The sequence below is a fragment of the Rhinoraja longicauda genome, chromosome 1 (genome assembly GCF_053455715.1).
Source record: "Rhinoraja longicauda isolate Sanriku21f chromosome 1, sRhiLon1.1, whole genome shotgun sequence".
Classification (NCBI taxonomy): domain Eukaryota; kingdom Metazoa; phylum Chordata; class Chondrichthyes; order Rajiformes; family Arhynchobatidae; genus Rhinoraja; species Rhinoraja longicauda.
Window position 1 is genome coordinate 76,859,573 of NC_135953.1, and position 14,729 is coordinate 76,874,301.

A 14,729-nucleotide genomic window follows, 5' to 3' on the forward strand; every position below is an offset into this window, starting at 1 on the left:
CTACCCCCGACTCTCTCTCTCTACCCCCGACTCTCTCTCTCTACCCCCGACTCTCTCTCTCTACCCCCGACTCTCTCTCTCTACCCCCGACTCTCTCTCTCTACCCCGACTCTCTCTCTCTCTCTACCCCCGACTCTCTCTCTCTCTCTACCCCCGACTCTACCCCCGACTCTCTCTACCCCCGACTCTCTCTACCCCCGACTCTCTCTACCCCCGACTCTCTCTACCCCCGACTCTCTCTACCCCCGACTCTCTCTACCCCCGACTCTCTCTACCCCCGACTCTCTCTACCCCCGACTCTCTCTACCCCCGACTCTCTCTACCCCCGACTCTCTCTACCCCCGACTCTCTCTACCCCCGACTCTCTCTACCCCCGACTCTCTCTACCCCCGACTCTCTCTACCCCCGACTCTCTCTACCCCCGACTCTCTCTACCCCCGACTCTCTCTACCCCCGACTCTCTCTACCCCCGACTCTCTCTACCCCCGACTCTCTCTACCCCCGACTCTCTCTACCCCCGACTCTCTCTACCCCCGACTCTCTCTCTACCCCCGACTCTCTCTCTACCCCCGACTCTCTCTCTACCCCCGACTCTCTCTCTACCCCCGACTCTCTCTCTACCCCCGACTCTCTCTCTACCCCCGACTCTCTCTCTACCCCCGACTCTCTCTCTACCCCCGACTCTCTCTCTACCCCCGACTCTCTCTCTACCCCCGACTCTCTCTCTACCCCCGACTCTCTCTCTACCCCCGACTCTCTCTCTACCCCCGACTCTCTCTCTACCCCCGACTCTCTCTCTACCCCCGACTCTCTCTCTACCCCCGACTCTCTCTCTACCCCCGACTCTCTCTCTACCCCCGACTCTCTCTCTACCCCCGACTCTCTCTCTACCCCCGACTCTCTCTCTACCCCCGACTCTCTCTCTACCCCCGACTCTCTCTCTACCCCCGACTCTCTCTCTACCCCCGACTCTCTCTCTACCCCCGACTCTCTCTCTACCCCCGACTCTCTCTCTACCCCCGACTCTCTCTCTACCCCCGACTCTCTCTCTACCCCCGACTCTCTCTCTACCCCCGACTCTCTCTCTACCCCCGACTCTCTCTCTACCCCCGACTCTCTCTCTACCCCCGACTCTCTCTCTACCCCCGACTCTCTCTCTACCCCCGACTCTCTCTCTACCCCCGACTCTCTCTCTACCCCCGACTCTCTCTCTACCCCCGACTCTCTCTCTACCCCCGACTCTCTCTCTACCCCCGACTCTCTCTCTACCCCCGACTCTCTCTCTACCCCCGACTCTCTCTCTACCCCCGACTCTCTCTCTACCCCCGACTCTCTCTCTACCCCCGACTCTCTCTCTACCCCCGACTCTCTCTCTACCCCCGACTCTCTCTCTACCCCCGACTCTCTCTCTACCCCCGACTCTCTCTCTACCCCCGACTCTCTCTCTACCCCCGACTCTCTCTCTACCCCCGACTCTCTCTCTACCCCCGACTCTCTCTCTACCCCCGACTCTCTCTCTACCCCCGACTCTCTCTCTACCCCCGACTCTCTCTCTACCCCCGACTCTCTCTCTACCCCCGACTCTCTCTCTACCCCCGACTCTCTCTCTACCCCCGACTCTCTCTCTACCCCCGACTCTCTCTCTACCCCCGACTCTCTCTCTACCCCCGACTCTCTCTCTACCCCCGACTCTCTCTCTACCCCCGACTCTCTCTCTACCCCCGACTCTCTCTCTACCCCCGACTCTCTCTCTACCCCCGACTCTCTCTCTACCCCCGACTCTCTCTCTACCCCCGACTCTCTCTCTACCCCCGACTCTCTCTCTACCCCCGACTCTCTCTCTACCCCCGACTCTCTCTCTACCCCCGACTCTCTCTCTACCCCCGACTCTCTCTCTACCCCCGACTCTCTCTCTACCCCCGACTCTCTCTCTACCCCCGACTCTCTCTCTACCCCCGACTCTCTCTCTACCCCCGACTCTCTCTCTACCCCCGACTCTCTCTCTACCCCCGACTCTCTCTCTACCCCCGACTCTCTCTCTACCCCCGACTCTCTCTCTACCCCCGACTCTCTCTCTACCCCCGACTCTCTCTCTACCCCCGACTCTCTCTCTACCCCCGACTCTCTCTCTACCCCCGACTCTCTCTCTACCCCCGACTCTCTCTCTACCCCCGACTCTCTCTCTACCCCCGACTCTCTCTCTACCCCCGACTCTCTCTCTACCCCCGACTCTCTCTCTACCCCCGACTCTCTCTCTACCCCCGACTCTCTCTCTACCCCCGACTCTCTCTCTACCCCCGACTCTCTCTCTACCCCCGACTCTCTCTCTACCCCCGACTCTCTCTCTACCCCCGACTCTCTCTCTACCCCCGACTCTCTCTCTACCCCCGACTCTCTCTCTACCCCCGACTCTCTCTCTACCCCCGACTCTCTCTCTACCCCCGACTCTCTCTCTACCCCCGACTCTCTCTCTACCCCCGACTCTCTCTCTACCCCCGACTCTCTCTCTACCCCCGACTCTCTCTCTACCCCCGACTCTCTCTCTACCCCCGACTCTCTCTCTACCCCCGACTCTCTCTCTACCCCCGACTCTCTCTCTACCCCCGACTCTCTCTCTACCCCCGACTCTCTCTCTACCCCCGACTCTCTCTCTACCCCCGACTCTCTCTCTACCCCCGACTCTCTCTCTACCCCCGACTCTCTCTCTACCCCCGACTCTCTCTCTACCCCCGACTCTCTCTCTACCCCCGACTCTCTCTCTACCCCCGACTCTCTCTCTACCCCCGACTCTCTCTCTACCCCCGACTCTCTCTCTACCCCCGACTCTCTCTCTACCCCCGACTCTCTCTCTACCCCCGACTCTCTCTCTACCCCCGACTCTCTCTCTACCCCCGACTCTCTCTCTACCCCCGACTCTCTCTCTACCCCCGACTCTCTCTCTACCCCCGACTCTCTCTCTACCCCCGACTCTCTCTCTACCCCCGACTCTCTCTCTACCCCCGACTCTCTCTCTACCCCCGACTCTCTCTCTACCCCCGACTCTCTCTCTACCCCCGACTCTCTCTCTACCCCCGACTCTCTCTCTACCCCCGACTCTCTCTCTACCCCCGACTCTCTCTCTACCCCCGACTCTCTCTCTAGCCCCGACTCTCTCTCTAGCCCCGACTCTCTCTCTAGCCCCGACTCTCTCTCTAGCCCCGACTCTCTCTCTAGCCCCGACTCTCTCTCTAGCCCCGACTCTCTCTCTACCCCCGACTCTCTCTCTACCCCCGACTCTCTCTCTACCCCCGACTCTCTCTCTACCCCCGACTCTCTCTCTACCCCGGACTCTCTCTCTCTACCCCCGACTCTCTCTCTCTACCCCCGACTCTCTCTCTCTACCCCCGACTCTCTCTCTCTACCCCCGACTCTCTCTCTCTACCCCCGACTCTCTCTCTACCCCCGACCCTCTCCCTCTACCCCCCCTCTCTCTCTCTCTCTCCCCCTCTCTCTACCCCCCCTCTCTCTCTCTCTCTCTCTCTCTACCCCCTTCTCTCTCCCCCCACCATGCTGTACTCCATTATAATGAAAACAGGAGCATTTTCAACCATTATAAATAATACATTAAATAAGTGACTATGTCCTTGTCACTGTTAAGATCACCATGTTACTAAAAGTGCATTTGGATCTTTCCATCAAATTGTGAACGATTTACATTACCAGTCTTGAAATTATGTTGTGTTGATCTCTTTATTGGCAAGTCGGAATTCCGGCATTCCAATAATCGGGTCCTGCCACGTGAACAAGTCTCAGCTTGTTTTGGAGTTCGCAGATTGCTAACTAGGATGGGATGTTTCATTAGGTGATTCCATCAGGTTTTTAATGCACTATATTAAGAATTGTATTGCATGTTAATTTTTTTCAATAATCAATATTCTCTTACCACAAGTTGTTGGTTCACTTAACTAAAGTGTTAAATTCCCACGGGTAACGATACGGCCATAGTGAGGCTGAATAGTAGGAAAGTCGATTTTCTATTTTTGGTATTGCTGAGATGAAAGGACAGTGTGACTTGACTCCTATTAATTGTGACTTATCAGAACAAAGATAACCTTCATCAGGAGCATCACAGTAGCTGTGATTGTCATTCTGGCCTATTTAATCTTCAAATATTAATCATTTTCAGGAAAGACCTCTCAAGGGAGAAGGTTTTCTTAAAATTTGAAGTATTGTAGCTGGTTGTTATGGTTACTGCAGTGTTGAAAGAAAGCTATTTTGTTAAACTATTTGGGGATTTGGAATAGCTGGGCATTTGGATCTTAGAAAGACCCTGTGTTCTGGGTAAAATAATTTCTATCTATAAAGTTGCTTCTGAGCGAAGCATTTCAAAATTCTAATTGAATTGAGTTTTATTGAAGCGACTTTATGAGTTCATTGTGAATATAACTTTTTTATCTTGTATGAATCATAGATTCCTGTACACCTCATAATAATTGGCATTTATGGTCTGACACAATGTTGAAACTTTATATGTACATACCCCAGGAATGTAATATTTTCTTACAGGTGTGTTTGCTTTTTATCTGTGTGTTGGTAGATACACAGATGTTGGCAGATGAATCTGTGTGATTCATCCAGCAAATGCCCCTGGTGCTAATCCACTCCAGTGTCTTTGGGTCCATAAAGTAAATCTAATTAACATCTAGTCCAAGATGAAAATAGCATTTATAATCAGATGGTTGAAAAAGATATTCTAGAACATCAGACTGATATTGTGTCAGTTCACTTAATCGATGGCACTTAAAACCTTTGAATTAAAAATTGTGTAATTGAGTAACCTTTTCCAGAAACAAACATAGAATGTAGGCCAATGTTCAAATATGGGTTGAAATGCTGCCTCATAGATACAAATGATTTTGGTGCTATTTAAAAGAAATTGGTCAATATTTTTAACTAACACCGTTGAGACTGATTTCTTGGTCATTATCACTGCTGTTTGGAAAATCATGTGCAAAAACAGGCTGCTGCCAATTGTTTTTCAATTTAAACAGTGGCTTATCAGCTTTCCACAATGGAAGTTGCCTTTTTTGGTGGTGGTTTGATGTAAGATCAAAAATTAGAGCACCCATAGTTAAGAAAAGCTCAGTGTAACTTATTTCAGAAGGAAAATTGACACTCACTAATATTCTTGAGATCATAAAGGTCAACTTTTTTCCCCCTGCTGTTACATGTTTCATGAAATTATGAGATCTTCCTGTGTTTTATATACTAACGTGACCACTGATAAAAACTGGATTAAACATGTATGAGTTATTGCCGGTTGCAACTAAACCCGATTGACTTTATCTATGGTTTTCATGTGCAGCCTTCCAAAAAGGCACTAGGAACAGCAAAGGAGAGCTGAAATGCTTTACATCTTTTCCATTATGTTCAAAATGCATTGGTACTTTTGAAAGGAAATAAGATACGAAAGGGAAAGGAAATTTATTGCAGCTTTCTTAATCAGTCGTGTGAAGATTGACTACTCGGAAACCTGCACCAGTTATGGTACAGTGTTCGAAATTGGACCAGAATTTTTGGAATCTATATCACGTGGAGAAAAAAATTGTTTGTTGCCTGAATATATGTCTGATAATTGAGTATACTTCTGAGTAATTTGGAGACATTATTTATGCATCTGTATATCACTTCATTTCATACTGGTTAATTGCCTGAAGTGTTTTAAGACATTTCCTCTTAATATGCCATATCAATTCAAACTGTTCTTAATGAATTTTTCTTGAATCAAAAGGAGAAGGACAAAGAGCAAATAAAGTTGCAGTTGTGGAAAATATGTTTTGTGTGAAATTAGGTTAAACGTTCATTCATTATGAGTCATTAGCTATCTTAATATGTTTGTGCATTGCATTGCTGTCAGTGTTCTGCATTTTTCAGATTTGAATTGTTGATTGACATGGTTTTATTCTGCTGCCCATTGTTTTATTTTCTACTTGCCAAGACCAGAGGCTCATGCTGACGTACATATAGTTCTCTCGGCACAATTGCTCCTCTTGTTTCTCAGCTGAACGAGGATTCTATGCGTGAGCTTCACAGGGGAATGTTGACAGATTTTTCACAGCCGAGTCTGATGGCGTCCTTGCAAGTGTTTAGTTGAGCATTTTTTCAGCAGGTGTTGTTATGTTGAGGTCAGCTGTGAAAATCCTGCTTATTTTCTCCTTACCAGGCTGGGATTAGTTTAGTTTAGAGATACAGTGCGGAAAGAGGCCTTTTGGTCCACTGGGTCTGCACCGTACCAGTAATCCCTGAACACTCGCACTATCCTATACTCTAAGGACAATTTACGATTTTTACCAAAGCCAATTAACCTACCAACCTGTATGTTTTTGGAGTGTGGGAAGAAACGGGAGCACCCGAAGAAAACCCAAGAGAGAACATATAAACTCTGTACATATAAACCCGTAGTCAGGATCAAACCCATGTCTCTGGCGCTGTAAGGCAGCAGCTCTATCGCTGCACCACTGTGCTGCCCGGATTGTAGAATCATAGATGTTTATAGTTGATGAAGATGCCATTTGTTCCATTGTGAGCTGTCACCCAAAATATTTCCAGACAGTGGTCCTTTATCTTGTGTTATACCATGAAGAATACTGCTTAAACAAGGAGATTTCTAGCTCTCCATCTTTAGGTTGTGTGGGTTTGGAACCCTGCGCCTAACAGTAGCCCATATCACTCTAAACCTTTCCTATCCATGTAACTGTCTAAATGTCCTTCCAATGTTGTCATTGTATCTAAAATTATGCCCTCTAGTTCTTGATTCTCTTGCCCTCAGATAAAAACTCTTACCCTATCTATTCCCCTCATGATTTTGTACACCCTTATAAGATCACACTGCAATCTCCTTTGCTCCTAGGAATAATGTCCTTGCCTGCCGAACCTCTCCCTGTAGTTCAGGCTCTCTAGTCCTGGCAATATATTCGTAAATCTTTTCTGCACTCTTTTCAGCTTAATGGTATATTTTGTATAACATGTGACCAAAACTGAACACAACTCCCAAGTGCAGCCTCAACAACATCTTGTCCAACTAACATAACATCCCAACTTCTATGCTGAATACCCTGACTGATAAAGGCCAATTGGCATCCTACCATGAAGCCAATTCTCTATCCAGTTAGCCAGATCTTCTAGATCCCATGCAATCTGATCTTCCAGAGTAGTTTATCTGGAACTTTATTGAAGGCCTAGCTGAAGTCCTTAAACAATGTCCATGACCCTGCCCCTCATCAATCACTTTGGTTACTTCTTCAAAAAACGTAACCAAAGTTTACGTTTTTGTTCCCTGAAATGTGCTAGACCATGCATCAATCACTTTGGTTACTTCTTCAAAAAACGTAATCTAATTCATGAGACACATTGTCCCACACGCAAAACCATGCATACTGTACCCAATCAATCCCTGTCTTTCCAAATGCGTGTATATTTTTAACCCTCAAGGTCCTCTCCAGTAACTTTCCTACCAGGGATCTTTAATAGTCTGCAGGTGCCAGGTTTTTCTTTTGTAGTTTTTCTTAAACAGACATCACATTAGCCATTCTCCAGTCTCCTGGCCCCTCACCCATGTTGAACAATTCATATCAATTCATATCTCAGCCGGACTCCTCCAATTTTTTCTCTTGCTTCACACAATATCCGAGGATCTATCTGATCAGGGCCAGGAGATTTATCAACTTTTGTATGTTTTAGGAAGTGCAGCACCTTCTTGACTATAATATGGATCGTCCTTGATATATTGGCAATAACTTTCTGAAGTTACTAGTCTTCGTGTCTTTCTCTGCTCTTGTTTTCCAAATTACCTTAAATCTTTCCACTTGCCTTTAACCTCACAATTGATTTATCTGTGCCATGTTGACTTCAGGTGAGAAGCTAAAATTGATAGTTCTATGATTCATTCATTTCTATTTCGCCTTTTGTTCCCTGAAATGTGCTAGGCCTTGTCAATCATTTTTTGCCTGAGCTTTCAGCACTCAGTGATTTCTGGCATAACATCAGTGGCTTCAGGAGGATTTGAGTAGATGATCAAAAGATTTTGGAACTTTTGCTAGTTAATTATTTTTAATTAGGTTTTTTATAGATAAGAGTTTGTATTTATGTACTTTGGTTCATAAGGTTAGTACTTTCAGCCAGTGATTGGTTCCTTCAGGTGAATTGAAAGTGTTGTACCCCAGTCTAACTTGTAATTTGATGCAGAGCTGGAAAAGGCATGTTAACCCAATCTTTTTAATTAAACAAACAATTTTTAGAACCATGCTCTTTGATAACTTGGTAATATTGTATATGTTTATGAATAATGTGTACTTGTGAAACATTATTTGCTACTGGAATATATTGGTTCTGCCAAGTGCTTGGAGATTCCATTATTAAATTTAATAACTGTACATTTCCCTTCACAAAAGGATATTCATGAGCTTTTATGAAAACCCAAACGCATCATTGGTAGCATATTTTTTTATTGTTTTTCAATATCATTCTGACCGTGGAATGATGGGGTTTCAGTGTCATGCCGTTCAGGAGTGGAATGCTATGACTGAAGCAGCCAGGGTAGCTCAGCGCCATTCTTGCTGATAAGGCAACAAACTGAAATTTTGTTGTAGTCGTTTAGTATTATCTGGATTACCAACTAACCCTGTGGTATATAGTGGATGTTATCTTGGACTGCTAACTTGAGAGCCTGCGCTAATATCTAGAGACAGGAATGAGAAAAAATCAATTTGATGTGTAGAGAGTAGATGAGAAAGTGAGATAACAGAATTAGTGTGAACGGGTGATCGTTGGTCGCTGTGGACTTGTGTGAGCCGAAGGGCCAGTTTCCATTCTGTGTCTGTAAACGTAGCTAATTAATGAAGTTTAAGCCAAGATGTTGCCATCAACATTGTAATGTCATTTAAAGACTTGTATCTTGTGCGACAATAGAACAGTTCAGTGGCTTAAATGCAATATTGCAGTATTACATTCCTGCGTTTATGTAGCGAACCTCAGTAGCTGCATTTCCCTTCTAGGTAGTGTGCCTATCCAGAACAATCAAACCCAAAATGTATACCTTAGTGGAAACATCTAGTATTTTTGATGTCAACACAGCCGTCTTTTGGATGAAATGATAAACCAAAGCCCTAGTTCACGTGCATACAAATCCTACTGTGATAGAATCCGGTGAACAGCAGAAATTGTCTCCAGTATTCCGAATAACATTCAAAATTGTCCAAATAAAACAAAGCTTGGTCATTCTTGATTGCTTTATTGTGTATGAATTTGGGTCCAGGTTGTCCATTTAATGGTTGCAATAGTACAAAATGTATTCATTGTTTATTCTATGCTTTGGATTGCACCAGAGACATGATAGACGATTATTAAAACACGCAAAGTTTATCATCCCTCGAGACCTGCATGCTGCTAGTGCATAATTTTAGAGATGCAGTGTGGAAGCAGGTCCTTTGGCCCACCGATTACGCGCCGACTAGTGATCACCCCTGTACACTAGCACTATCCTATGGACGAGGGACAATTTACAATTTTACCAAAGCCAATTCACCAACAAGAGTGTCTCTTACGAGTGTAAGAGGAAACCAGAGCACCTGGAGAAAGCCCATGTGGTCTCAGGGAGAACACACAGACAGCACCCTTTGTCGGGATCAGACTTGGGTATCTGACGCTGTAAGGCAGCAACTCCACCGCTGCACTTTTGTGCCGCCCCATACATTTAACGTTTTGTTCAGGGTGGACAAGTTCAATTACAAATATTAGAAATTCTTTTTATCCAGGGCTTTATTGAGTTCCGAAAACTGGTTTGTAAATATGCAACAGAAAAACAGTTTACGGGTTAAGGCCTGTTAAATAATTTGCAAATATTTGGGTATACCTTTTTTCAGTTCTAATATTGGACATGATTGGGTTAAAGTCCTGTTAACTGCCAACAGAAGATTTTATAAACCAACAGTTATATTTTCCATTAATGGGGAATGGTATTAATGGGAAAAAGTCATCAGTTTAGCATTGCCAAGGGCAAAGAAGATGATCTACAGTATATGGTTGCGCAGATTGGAAGAAATATTTAGTTTATGCTAATTTGTGATCTTTTGTAGACAAAAGTTACATAGAACAAAGTGCAATACAGGAACAGGGCCTTTGGCTCACAATGTCCGTAACTGAACATGCCACCAAGTTAAACTAATCTCCCCTCCCTGAACTTGATGTTCCTGTAACTATGTCGCCTAATTAAAAATTGCTTAACATTTTCAAGCATCTATTATATGATTAATTTAGATTGTAACTTTTGAATCTTAATGTTGTGCCGGTAGAAAAGGCATTGACAACATTTTGTGCCTATCAATGTGAATCTTTAGATATTTGCTGGGGTTTTTTATCTTCCATTGCGCTGGGATCTGCGTATAATTTTGGAATTTGTTATTATTCTCTCGCAGGAAATTGATGAAGCTTGTAAAAGGATAAAACGTGAAATTGATGACCTAGGACCTGAAGTTGGAGACATCAAGATCATTCCACTTTATTCCACACTTCCACCCCAACAGCAACAAAGGATATTTGAGCCTCCACCACCAAAAAAACCAAGTGGTGCCATAGGAAGAAAGGTACGCCTTGATTGTTTGAATGGTCACTGTGTTTGGGTGTTTGATGCAGAACAAGTGCAGTATGATGTGGGCTGGTGCAGTTGGGGAACTTGTTGAGCTGTCATCAGATAAACGGCACAATTGAATCCTGACCTCTGGTGTTGTCTGCAAGTGTTTACATGTTCTCCCTTTGACTGTGTGGGTTTCCTTAGGGAGCTCCTGTTTCCTCTCCCGTCCCAAAGAAGTGCTTATGGATTAATGGCTATCATAAATTGCTCCCACTGTGGGTGGATGGTATATTTGTTTAGTTTAGAGATACAGCGTGGCAACAGAGGCCTTTGGCCCACCGAGTCCTCACAAATAGATCATTTGTACACACTAATACTCCGACACACTGGGGGCAATTTACAAAAGCCAATTCACCTACAAACCTACACGTCTTTGGAATGTGGGAGGTGAGCAAAGCACCCGGGGGAAATCCACGAGGTCATAGGAAGAATATCCAAGCTCCACACAGACAGCACCCGTTGTCAGGATCAAAACCAGGTTTCTGGCACTGTGAGGTAGCAGCTCAACTACTGCGCCACTGTAACGCCCCGATTTGATGGGAATGTAGGAAGAATGGGTAATGGAAAATGCGTGGGAGCATAGATTCGGCAGACTGAATGGCACTCCTCTCATATGGAAATATAAATCATCTCGTACAAAAGATAACCCTGTTGCACTGTGTGGCCACAGTAACCTGAAAGTTTATTATTCAATACAGTTACTGTGCTGTACTTTAATTAGAGGTTTCCTAAATTTGTCCAGGTGGCCATTCTTTTTGTGTACCTTGAGTATTGATCGGTTGTTGACTCAACTGGCTGGGTTATGATATCTGTAAAGTACACATTGTTTGCATGTGCGTGATTGCATCGGAAGTGATAAAGAGCAGAAACACGGAATGTTTTATTGCACCATAACCTGAGCATTGTAGCCGATTATTGTGTGTGCATGACAGCTTCATTGGCATCAGCTAACTCAACAAAGACCATCGATCCAAACTGTTGCCCTGTGTGTAGCTTGACGGTTGGTACCTTGTAAGTTAGCCAGAGACAAGAGTTCTGTGTTGTTTCCGCGAGTAGATTTAAAGTTGGATTTCTATTAATTCTTTCTGAAATCGTTTGTAATTGCCAACAGAAGCATTTATCCTCCTCCATCTCTTTGCATGCACTGGACATCATCCAGATATAAGGGAGCAGAGATTGTTTACTGTTATTGCTATCAATTTTAGACAAGCTGCTGAAACTGTTGTGTATCTGAAGGCAAAATCAACACATTTTCCCCTTTCCAATGTGAGAAGTCCTTTTGAAGCACTGGGCATTTTCTTTCAGTGTAATTTTTTATTGTCTTGTAATTGTGTAGTTTCTCTTTAATACCATCTAAACCAAGCCAAAATGGCGATGCTGCCTTAGCAGCTGCGGCTTACCTGCGGTCCGTTTGTCTTTGTGTTTTGTTGTTTTTTTTGTCTTAATTGTAGATGTGATGTCGTGTTTTTTTGTGGTTGTGTACTATGTGTGTGTGTGTGTGTGTGTGTGTGTGTGTGTGTGTGTGTGTGTGTGTGTGGGGGGACTGTAAAATTGTAAATTTGTCCCTTCCGAATGGAGACCCGATCTTTGTTTTCTGGGTCGGGTCTCCGTTCCTGCTGCGGCCTACCATCGGCCAAACTCCTGGAGCTGGCGGCCTCCAGGGCTCTGGTTCGCAGAGCCCGCGGACCTTACTAACCATCAGCGGAGCCGGCCGTCTTCGGAGGCTGTGGGAGCGGCTGTGACTCGCCTTCTGCGCGGACCGCGTGGATGCCGACATCGGGAGCTCCGGCAGCGGTAGCGTGTTCGCCCGCCCCGGATTGCGGGGCTTGTGTCGGCCTGCTGCGGACATTTCACCGTCCGGCGCGGCCTGAAATAGGCCGCGGGATTTTTCTCTGCTTGGCGGGGGCTTCAATGTCGGGAGCCACGACCGCCCCGACGTGCAGCAGCAACGGCAGTGGCAGCGTCTTCGCCTGCACCGGATCACGGGGCTTGGGTCGGCCCGCTGCGGACCTTTCACCATCCGGCGCGGCCTGGAACGTGGCAAGTACAACAACCTGACCGCGGGAGAAGACGGCAGGGGAAGAGAAAAGACATTCTGGCCTTCCATCACAATGAGGAGGGGACTGGAGGAGACTCACTGTGATGGATGTTTCTTTTTTGTGTTGGTTGGGGATGTGTAATTTGCTTATTTTATTGCTCTTATTGTTGGACTGGGTGACGAAATCTCGTCCAAAAAAACTTGTTTTTTGGATGACAAATAAAGATATCCTGAATTTCCCACATTCTAGCCACTATTTAAAAAAGAAAAGATTGTTCCTTATTTTATTTTTCGATTTGTTTATGACCCTCAAGTATGGATTCACATCTTTGGAAGAATTTTCAGCACGTCTGTCTAAATTGTTCATAGATTTATAGGTTATTATTTTTGAGCCTTTCATAAGTTCATAGTGCATTAGTTATTGGCGCAGAATTTAGTCATTTGGGCCATTGGGTATACTCTGCCATTCCATCATGGCTGATCTCTTTCCCTCTCAACACCATTCTCCTGCCTTCTCCCTGTAATCTTAGACAAGAACCTGTCAATCTCCACTTTAAACATACCCAAAGATTTGGCTTACATCGTCTATGGCAATGAATTCTACATATTCGCCATCCTCTGGCTAAAGATATCCTCCTCATTTTCTTCCTAAAGATATGTCCTTTTATTCTGAGGCTGTGCCCTCTGATCCTAGATTCTCACACTTAGAAACATCCTCTCCACATCTGTCCTATCCAAGCCTTTCATTATTCAGTAGTTTCAATGAGATTCTCTTCCCCCAGCCCCCCCCCCCCCCCCCCCATTCTTCTGAATGCCTGCAAGTACAGGCCGTGAGTCGTAAAACGCCCATCATACGTCAATCCAATCATCGCTGGGATCTTTCTTGGAAACCTGTGGTCTCTCCAAAGCCAGCACATCCCTCCTCAAATATGGGGCCCAAAACTGCTCACTAAGAATTATCTAATTTTTTCCAGATTATTGTATTTTCTCCAGTGCTTTTGTATTTTTTTCATTATGGTGATCAGAACTCTACACTGGACAAAATGTAGCCTGATCATTATTTAAATGAGCTTCACTACTTATTAATTCAATTATCCTAGGAGTTAATCCAGCTTCCTTGTTTGCACTTTTAGTTGTTTTGTTAATTTGCACTACTGCTTTAATTGGTTCTCTTGTGTATCTTCATCTTTTGTTCTTCCACTCTTTTCAGTTTGTTTTTAATGCATAGGTGATATTCCTAATTTTCCTGCCATAGTTATCACTTGTTGCTAAGCTACATTCAAAGTAATTTGCCATTTAGCTGCTCAGTCTCCAGCACCATGGAGTTTCTCCGTGCTCAGCCAGGCCACTCCCATCGGGCAAGAGGTGCAGAAGTTTGAAAATGCAGAGGTCACAGCATCAGAATAAAAGGTCATCCATTCAAAATGGAGATGAGGAGGAATGGGTGGTGAAACTGGAATTCATTGCTACAGACAGCGGTGGAGACCAAGACATTGGGTATTTTTGAGGCAGAGATTGATAGGTCTTGATAAGGTTACAGGGAGAACGAAGACAGTAGAATGTGGTTGAGAGAGAAAATAGATCAGCCATGGTTGAATGGCAAAGGAGACTTGATAGGCTAAATGGCCTAATTCTGTTCATTTGTCTTATAGTCTTCCTACAGTGTTTATGTTTTGCCCACAATGGGCTGGCTGGGTGGTGAACAGCCAAACAGCAGCTACCTGACATGGTGAATGATGGCCCGTCCATCATCTCACTTGAAGGCCCTGCTCTCCATCCTTCTTATGTCTTCCTTCCCCTCACATCCTTCTCCCCTCACCTCTCATGTCCATCTCTACCCTCACCTTCTCCCTCACCTGCCCTCTCCCTTTTCTGAGCCTATCCCTTCTCTCATCCCCACTTCCTTCTTTCCAACTACTCCCCCACTTCCCTCCCTTATTTCATCCACTCTTTCCTTACCTCGTCCCTCAATCCCATCCCTTCCCTCATCCCTAAACACCATTCCTTCTCTCATCTGCTCCCTTC

The 14,729-nt window shown here is 45.5% G+C and overlaps 1 protein-coding gene across 2 annotated transcripts in view; it reads left to right on the forward strand.

The window, feature by feature from the left end:
- The window catches only part of dhx15 (DEAH (Asp-Glu-Ala-His) box helicase 15), a 124,370-nt gene that overhangs the window by 57,465 nt on the left and 52,176 nt on the right, over positions 1–14,729 (forward strand). For both annotated transcript variants that reach the window (XM_078400571.1, XM_078400581.1), the window contains exon 6: positions 10,452–10,619. In XM_078400571.1, coding sequence (XP_078256697.1) covers positions 10,452–10,619 — 168 coding nt within the window. The remainder of the gene's footprint in view (positions 1–10,451; positions 10,620–14,729) is intronic.